We start from the raw sequence: 9,459 nt of genomic DNA, 5'->3' as shown, positions 1-9,459 counted from the left end.
CCTGGAGCTTTTTGGAAAAAAAGAATTACCTCAAGTTCATCGTTTAATATTCCTAAAAAATGTGCTTTTTATCTCACACCTGCTTGGCTTTTCTCACATTTTTTCCCCCCAAGTCACTCATTAGTTTTTTCCTCTCTGATGAGTTGTGCATGTGGAGGTTTGAGTTACTCATTGGAGACATATTTAGATGTTGCTGCTCGCTGCTACATGGAGGAGCGCCACACTGAGGCAGTGTGAGGTGGAGACGACGGCAGCGCTTTGCTCTTGTTTGCATGGCTGCTCTTCTTCCATCCAGGGTCAAACCCCCCCCAGAAATCAGGGATTATTTCAAACTAAAATAGATGGATGGAATCAATCAGCCATGGTTTCTCTTTTTCTTTTTCCCCCTCTCTCTCTCCCTCTTCTTCTACATAACCGCCCCCTTTCACCTCCACCCTCACACCCTTTCTCTCTCTCTCTCTCTCTCTCTCTCTCTCTCTGTGTCTCCCCCACCCCCCTCTCAGGGCTGCAGACTGAGTAGATGCATAAATTCAGATGCATTAGTATTCCAGTCAGGCTCTCCATTTCAAGGCAAGGCCTAGCACCCTTCCGCCTCTCCTCTCCTCTCCCCTCCCTCCTTCACTCTCCCTCTCCAGCTCTATTTTTGCATCATTTACTGCATCTATAATCCTACTTTTTCCCCCTCAAAACTGTCCCTAAATTATTCTCAGGAATTATGATTTTATTTTTATTTCATTTCAGGAATAGAACTCTATTTTGCCCTGGCACGCCCAATTATACGCAGCTGTAGTCTTTGAAATGAGATTCATCTGCTTCTGATTGTGTGTGTGTGTGTGTGCTTGTCATTGTGTTTTGCTGTCAGGCCCAGCAGTCCAGGCGATAAATCACACATGTCTGATTGAGGAGGGCAGAGGGCCCGGACAATAACATTTTAGTGGAAGTGCAGGAGAGAGCGTCTCGTTTGCTGTGATCCATACACAGCCAAGGTTCTTTTTCAACCTCTGGACATTTTACAGCTGTTAGTGACATGGAGGGAAAATAACAACAACTTTTGAGTGAATTATGCAGCAAAAAAAACAACAGCATTATATTATGGAAAACCTATAAAGCTATCCACGTATTTATGTGTGTCATTTGTATATATCATTTATAATATTTTACATAAAAGTGTCATTTTTTATGTAATAAAAAAAAGAGGGAGAAAAAAAACTACATTTCACCCTATTTGTAATAATAATCATTTCTATTTCTTATTCTAAATCTTCAGTATTTCTTGGTCAGAAGTTGAATTCTGTTTTGGACAGCAAACAGTTGTAGCAAGAAATTGTTTATTACAACATACATAGTTTATTTCAAAAAACATAATACAAGCTTTATACTGAAAATAAATAATCACTTGAGCAGTCATCGAAATTTGGAATAAAACCGCCGAAACAGTTCAATCTTACTGAAAATATCGTTTGTGTTTTTGTTTTTTTTACATTGCTAATTAAGTGCATGAATAACTAAGAGCATTTGTTTAAATTAATGACTCCAAAAAGGGTAATATATAAAACTGTACAATATTCGAAAAAATACTTCGGAAATAAACCAAATAACAGGAGTATTTTAAGATTATAAAATTTGTTGATACTGAACGTACAATAAAATTATAGGCAGGTGTATAGCGTCAGTCAACCCCTCTGTTTACTCTCGGCTCTGGTTCAGAGTCCACACAGTTTATATGGTCGAAGGTGATTGAAAACAAATAAATGGATTTATAAATAGCTCTAAGTGTGTGTGTGTGTGTGTGTGCTACAGGCCATAAGGGAGGAAATGAATTAAAAACAAACAAACAAAACCTCCAAGTGCTATTATGTTGGCAGCAATAACTACAACTGGAATCAGGGCCTATATTTGCATATGCAATAATAATAATAATAATAATAATAATAATAATAATAATAATAATAATAATAATAATAATAATAATAACAATGATAATAAGAATAATAATAACAATAATAATAATAATGATGATAATAATAACACATCAGCTGCGAGTATGTTAGAAAAGAATGACTGTAAATACGCTGAGAACTAAAGCCCGTGGGAAGCGTGAGGTGGACTGTAAGATGGCCTCCGGTGCAGCAACAAATCAATTAAGAAAAGTGATATTATTATCAGTTTCACTCCACTGATCATATGGAAGAGGAGAGAGAAGCCAAAACAGATCATCACATCAGTCCCGCACTGTCATTATTGTCATCGAGCTGATGGGAAATGGTGACACAAACCAAAGGCGCTGGCAGGTTATTATTATAGGCACATTTTTGTTTTTGTATCCGTGATGTAGAAAATTATTTGGCGAGCTCCAAAAAAAAAAAAAAATTTACAAAAAAAGTGTGATGAGAAGTGTGACGTTTGATATGCAGCTATATAGAATAATGCCCTCATGACAGTTAGAAAAATGACGAAGGCTGAAGGGGTTTCTCTGTTCTTGTTATTGTCGTGTTTTCAGTGCTGGAGGCATCTGGACGAGTCTGTACCGGGACACGCGCGGCGACCGGACGGTGCCGCCGCGCGCCTAGCTGCCCCTGCGTGCGCTCGCGAGTCTGTGCCGTGGGGTGGAGGGGGTCAGAGATCGTGACACGACGATGCGTCTCCCGCGCTCCCGCTGTGAGAATACGGTCCCTCGTGCGGCGGCGGCTCCCCCGGCGGCGTCATGCGCTTCTCCTTCTGCCTCCGGTTGCAGAACCACACGCGCACCACCTCCTTCTCCAGCTGCAGCGAGTCCGCCAGTGACGTGATCTCCTGCGCGGCCGGTTTGGGACACTTAAGGAAGTGTGTCTCCAGGACCCCCTTCACGCTCACCTCGATGGACGTCCTCTTCTTCCTCTTCCTCCCCTGAGCTGCTATCTTGTCTATACTGCTCGAGCTGCCCGTGGATGAGTCTGCCTCCTCCAGCCACTTGTTCAGCAGCGGCTTTAGTTTACACATGTTTTTAAAGCTCAGCTGCAGAGCCTCAAACCTGCAGATGGTGGTTTGGGAAAAGACGTTACCGTACAGTGTGCCCAGAGCCAACCCCACGTCGGCCTGCGTAAAACCCAGCTTGATCCTCCTCTGCTTGAACTGCTTGGCAAAGTGCTCCAGCTCGTCCGAGGTCGGCGTCTCCTCGTCTGAGTGGTCGTGGCAGTGGTGTCCGCCGAGGTCGCTGTGCTCGGGGCTGAGTGTGTCCCTGAGGCCCGGGTGCATGCCTTGGCCCTGCGGGTTGGATGGAGGCGTGAGTCCACCGTGGTCCAGCATGCCGTTGACAGTGAAGCCCGCCTGGGAGTAGATGTTGATCTGCTGCCCGCCGCTGATGGAGGAGTTGTGGGACACCGGGGTTCCCCACGCTCCCGGGTGGTTGCCATGGTTGTTGTGATGCGGGGAGTGATGCGCTACGTGCGGGGATCGGTGATGGATGATGCCGAGCTGCAGGTCCTCCCGCCCTGGCTTTACGTCCTGCTGCTCCATAGAGGCCGACCAGGGGCTGCCCTCCGACAGGCTACTCGCCCACTGGTGCCCGAGCGGGTGCCCGTTGCTCTGGACGCTCTGCAGGTAGTCGCTCTGGAGGAGTTTCTGGTGTCCTCTGTAGGGGCTCGCAGGCTGCATGGCCTGGCTGTCCGGGTGGATCATGGGACTGGAGCTGAGCAAGGTGTAGGGGCTGGAGGCAGCTGTGGCCATGCTGGCTGCTGAACCCCACTAGAGCTACTGAAGGGAGGAAGCAGCTCAGCCTCTGACATCTCCCTCTCTCTGGAGTCTCGGCAGCAGTTGAACACTGACTGACAGCCTGCACCACCACTCACAGACCGACGGAGACACAGTGACGACGCGTCTCCACCAATGACAGCGCAGACACCCGCACTGCCGCCCCTGTAAGCAGCGCTGCGGGGAGGAAAGAGTTACAGGCAAGTCGAACCGGAAGTGAGTCGGTCGGGGTACAGGTCCAGTGGGTCTGGCTGTGGAACGATGTGCGCGTGAAGCGCATTTCCTGTTTATTAATTAAAGTTTCCAACTGATTTACGCACGAGTTTATTGCTTCTCCTGTCACCCTTGAGCGCTCGCGAAGGAGGAGATTAAAGCGCAATGGCATTTGTTAGACGTGCCAGCACTTAATTTAGAAGGATACAATCAAACCAAGAGCAGTTCTCACTGGCACTGATTAACTTTTAGAGAATACTTCGCCGAGTGTTCACAGAATGACACGTCTCAAGGTAGTTTTTGCGTAAAGGTGTTTTACGCATGGGCCATTACGCAAATCGATTTGAGTTAGACACTATTAATGCGTGTCACTTAAAGGCCTTTTATTCCAACATGGGCTTTAAAATAAGTTTATTTATTATTCCGAAAACACACATGTAGTCAAAACTTTTTTAATACAATCTAAACATGTTCTCTTCTTTCTTTCTTTTTTTTAATTTTTTTTTCTCAAATGCGCAAAATAGGTATACAAACTTTACTTTTTTGCTCACAGAGAATCTCATCAGGTCCTCTCAGAGTTAGAAAAAGATCTTTCTTCGCGTCTGTGGGCAAACTCACCACGTAATTACATTTGCCATTAGGAGACTGCGTCCCAGTCTTCTTATTGGTTTGAAATTCCATTAAATATATTGCTCGAGCTCCCAGGTTAAGCTTGATTTAAATTTGCATACATTTTCATACATTTAGGAGAAATAAAAGAAGGCTGCAGCCACCAGAAAGTCATTAAAGAGCGTCGAGCCGAGGAGCTGCTATGGCATGAGGAGACGGAGGCAGACAGAGAGAGACAGACAGAGAGAGGAGGCCGGAGCAGGTGAGCTAACCGCGGGCTGGATGAGTGGACAGAGCCGCTGGAGGGTGGATGGACAGACAGGGCCTCAGTGTAACAGAGTGAGGGAAGGACGAGGACAGCATTTACTCTGAAGCCTCAGAGGCTGCAGGCCCTCAGATGCAGGACAAATACACTGTAGTTTTGCTCTGTTTTAAGTCCAGCGCGTGCGTAAACCCTCCATATTTGAAACTTCCATGACAGTGACTGAATATTTGATGTGAATGACAGTGTTGTCCTGAGTGTCCCAGCGTGCAGAGCTGCGCGGTTTTCGTTTGTGTCGTTATGATATAAAATAATGCAGTTAAATTATATATAAATTGCTTGAATCTGTCCAGTTTTTAAAAAAAATAATGCGCCAAAGCAACGTGAGTTTTACAGATTAATTATCTGCTTGAAAAAATGCTTCCTACAAATCTGAGCCTGTAAACAGCTTTTCATCGATAAAAAAAAAAATATTTCCTTTTTTTTCTTCTTCTGACAAGAAATAAAGTCTGTGTTTTTTTGTGTTTGGAGCATAAAGCAGGCAGGAGAGCGACTTTGAGAGGGGGGTTGTGTGGCTCTCGATAGTCTAAGTTTCTAAGTGTAACAGATGCTTCTCTAGAAACGCTCCTTGTGCTGATTCCCTTTATTCACGTCGACATTTTTCTGCCGTCGAGCGCGTTTCCATAGCGAGGCGAATAAAAGGCAAATCCCCGCTCCGCGCCTCCAATAAAGAGCCCATTCACAGATAACCCGAGCCAGCCTGCTACACTTGCACCATGCAGCAGCAGCAGCAGCAGCAACAACAGCAGCAGCAGCAGCAGCAGCAAATAGCACACACTCACTAATGAGTCATAATTTCTTGAATCTTGTCTTTATGTAATGTGAGTTCACGCTTGTTTATTGTGTTTGTTCAGCGCCTTGTTTGTGTTTATTTTGCGGCTTTGACTGAAACTTTACGGTGATTATCTCTTTGCTGGCGGCTGTGGAGTAAATACAAAATATTGGGGGGAAACTATGACGTGATCCTCATCAAGCAAACTAAAATTACATTATTTAATTATGTGTTTTTGCCCCTAAAACAACAGATGCACGTGCAGGCCTGGAACTGTAACTCCTGTATTTACTGCCATGGTTGTTTATTTCTAAAATTCCAGAAATCCAAATGAATAATAATTATTCCAAAATTGTATTTTAAGAAGCTGTTTCCGTGTGAACGTGTTGGTCTCTGTCTGCATTTCAAAACAGAAAAGTCAAAGCAAGAGCTTTGCAAAAACATTTCATTTAAATGAGCTTTGTTCCCCGAGATCACCATGTTTCCATATGGGTTTCAAAATGACACACTTATTTTTCATCATCAGATTGTGACGTATTTAAATTCTAGCATGTCTTCAGAATAATCTCTGTGCAATAATTCGATCGTGCTGCTCCTTTTAACGATTTCTTTCTATAGAAAGCTAAACACATGTGGATGAAGTTCGTTTGGGTTCGAGAGCCTGAAAGTGCAGCTCAAGAGTAATTGGGTGATTTTGCATTTTCAAAAGGAAAACATTGTTTTTTCCCCCTCCCACAGTTTGATTAGACACTGTTTCCTGTGCATAAATGCCCCATGCATCGCTCCGCAGCCTGTGGATAAATGTGTGCGCACAGACAGACGTGGGCCTCAGGGCGGGACCTGTCACTGCAGTGTCATGACCTTTGAAAATGTTGAAGCCTAAAAAAAGGGAAATCTCTGCTGCTGCTGCTGCTGCTGTGACTGGTGCTGCCAAACATGACCTCAAGTTTTTAAACAAACGGAACTGCTTCATTCACATTCATGTATTTATTTATTTATTTTTATGTTATTTAAAATTCGGAAAATATAGGCCTGTTTGGGGTCATAATACGGCTTAATCTTTATTGACAATTATTATTATCATTATTGTCATGATTCTTATTCTTATTATATTAATTGAAATGAATGAATGAATGAATTTAATTCATTTCTTTGTTTTATTTTGAAGGAAATTCAAAGCCTCATGTTTATGTCCTCTGTCTGAACTTGGTTGTCCTCTTTACCCTGACACACACACACACACACACACACACACACACTGCTGTTCAGACTCCTAGACACTCGGATCAATACTCCCATTAAACCATGACATCGTTATTAAAGGACAGTGACACTATTTAAAAAAACAAACAAACAAAACTAGCATTAGATTATGTTGCAAGTATAGTAAAAAAAAAAAATTGTTTAATTTTTGACAAGTCACATCATTTTTTCACGATGAAAAGAAAAAAAAGTGTTTTTATGCGTGAGGTCACATGTCCTGTTGTCACGTAAACCTCACCATTGCCTCTGTGTGTGTGTGTGTTTAGCAGGAGGAAACACAGTGAGTGGATGTATATGAAGCTAAAGCTCATCCCACGAGAGCACACACACAAGTGTAAGTGTACATTCATAATGCATGGGACCAATAGTCGTGCGCGTGTGTGTGTGTTTTAAAGTGAATTTACACACAAACACACACACGCGCGCGCATAAGAGAAGAGTTTCTTCTTTTCAATAGGTATTAAGTAAACTCGATTTAAAGAACAGATTTTCTCCCCTCGGACACTTTAAATTCAATTTTTTATAAAGTTAAAAACTTCGTATATGACATGGAAATACAATGGAAACGTTCCCACCCCTTTATACGGGAATGTATTCCTGTATGTGAGACTCAATGAGGAAATTCAAACGGTGTTTTCGCATTATAATTCAGCTTTTACTTTATAGATTCTGACCTACGTCATGATGTTATTTAAGTATCAAGAAGGAGGAACACTGGAACATTTACTTGTTTAGGTTTTAGTTTAGAATATGATAATATAAACCTCATTTTCAGCTAAATGGCGCTGCTGTTCAAATCACCATAATAGTGATAATTATGATGATTTTATCGACTGACGCTCAAATCCTCTGACACTTAGAAACAACCCTCTAGATTATTATTAATTCATATACATATATATGCATATATGTATATATATAAGCACAAACTAAGTTTTAAAATTGAAGTAATTTAATTAAATTAAGCGGCTGAAATACACAAAGTGCAATAAGTGGTTTAAATAATTAAAACATGTCTCAGGTCTAGATGAGATGTAGATATTTATATGTAAAAGTTAAGTTGGAATTACATATTTAAATAGCAAATTCAAATAAAAATAACACCCAGTGTTGGATTCAGGCTCTTTCAGCTCCTGAAATGTTTTTTTCCTTTTCATTGAGAGAGTTAATACTTAACACTAACCCTAATAATATTGAATTATTGAAAGATAATTGTCACATGTTTATGTATAGGCCTGGAAACACGACTTTAAATGATTGTTGTTGTTGTTGTTGCATTAAACAAAAGCAAATGTTTGTGAGAGATTATTCACTCTTTGTGTGTGTGTGTGTGTGTGCGTATGTAACAGGTGCTGTTTGCAGAAGAGGCTAGTATATTGTCCATGGGTCAGTGAAGGAGCCATGGTTAGTAGAAATCTACATAACATTACCATCTGTTAAACTTCAAACTGCCCAGTAACACACACGCACACACACGCACACACACGCACACAGTATTCTAAACACAGAGTCTATGGAAATGTAGTGTTAAGTTGCTCTTCAGGTCCTATATTTCACCTCCTCCTCCCACTGAGAGCAGAGAAGAGCTCAGAGTTGAGGCCTCTCCTGGCACCAACTGATGCCAATGAGGCAGAGAGAGAGAGAGTTGTTACTCAAACTTGCTGAAAATCTCTCACTTTCCTCTCTCTCTGCAACTACAGCTCAAACACCAAACGCAGCCGCTGTTTAATGAACAACACGGGAGAATTCCATGTAGAAAATCAGCAAGTTTTCTGCCACGGCTAAACAGCTAACCAGCACAAGTTCCCCTGTGGCTGGCACACACACACACACACACACACACACACACACACAGGTCTCTCTGAAGGAGCAGGCGGAGCCGGCAGTCGCACATCTGCATTTCAAACACAGACTCTCTGGGATTCATTATTAATTAGCCTGCTGAGCCCTGGAGGACTAGTGATGTTGCCATCACACACACACCTGCACACACACACACGCATGCACACACACACACCTCATGACCTCTGTGCCCCCTCTGCTCTACAGTTAAAGTCCTCACCAGAATACTGAGCTGTACAGCTTCTCCTCCTCCAATCATATCTCTTCTTCCGATTTCCTGGCTTAATGTACGTTAAAGGATGATGAATTACAGGAGTCCATGGATTTATTAATCTGAGCTTGGTGTAACTGTGTTTAAAGCACACAGCAGAGCACTGAATAACATATGCAAGTATATGAGAGAGAGCGAGAGAGCAAGAGAAGAGCTGTACTTGTTCTTATGTCACATTAATAAACATTGCAAAACTCTCCTTTGCCTTTGTTTGCTTTATTCTCTGCTATTTTGGGAAAGGCGTTGTGTTTGGCTCGCCTCTAATAATGCGTGTGTTTCCAAGTGTGTGTCGCCCTGTGCATTAACCTCCACCAGCAGTGGATAGAGGCAGATCAGAAAGAGAGTGATTATGCATGAGGGATGTCTCCAGGGTCCAAAGAGAGAGAAAGAGAGAGAGAGAGAGAGAGAGAGAGAGAGACATCAAACATACTGCAGAGA

General features: G+C 42.6%; 1 protein-coding gene and 1 long non-coding RNA gene across 2 annotated transcripts; one reads left to right on the top strand and one right to left on the bottom strand.

The window, feature by feature from the left end:
- Positions 1-1,791: 1,791 nt before the first annotated feature.
- On the bottom strand, positions 1,792-3,906 carry LOC122778176 (POU domain, class 3, transcription factor 4-like). The gene has a single exon (XM_044039804.1). The coding sequence runs from the start codon at positions 3,703-3,705 to the stop codon at positions 2,617-2,619; it is 1,089 nt and encodes a 362-aa protein (XP_043895739.1). The 5' UTR covers positions 3,706-3,906; the 3' UTR covers positions 1,792-2,616.
- Positions 3,907-4,635: 729 nt separating this feature from the next.
- Positions 4,636-9,220, top strand: LOC122778214. The gene is made up of 3 exons (XR_006361412.1): positions 4,636-4,813; positions 7,175-7,242; positions 8,258-9,220. It is a non-coding gene; the product is annotated as an uncharacterized LOC122778214 (long non-coding RNA).
- Positions 9,221-9,459: the final 239 nt, after the last annotated feature.

The sequence above is a fragment of the Solea senegalensis genome, linkage group LG12, assembly GCF_019176455.1.
Source record: "Solea senegalensis isolate Sse05_10M linkage group LG12, IFAPA_SoseM_1, whole genome shotgun sequence".
In the NCBI taxonomy this organism is placed as follows: Eukaryota; Metazoa; Chordata; class Actinopteri; order Pleuronectiformes; family Soleidae; genus Solea; species Solea senegalensis.
Note: the sequence above shows the minus strand (reverse complement) of the source record. Positions and strands in the feature narration are given on the sequence as shown.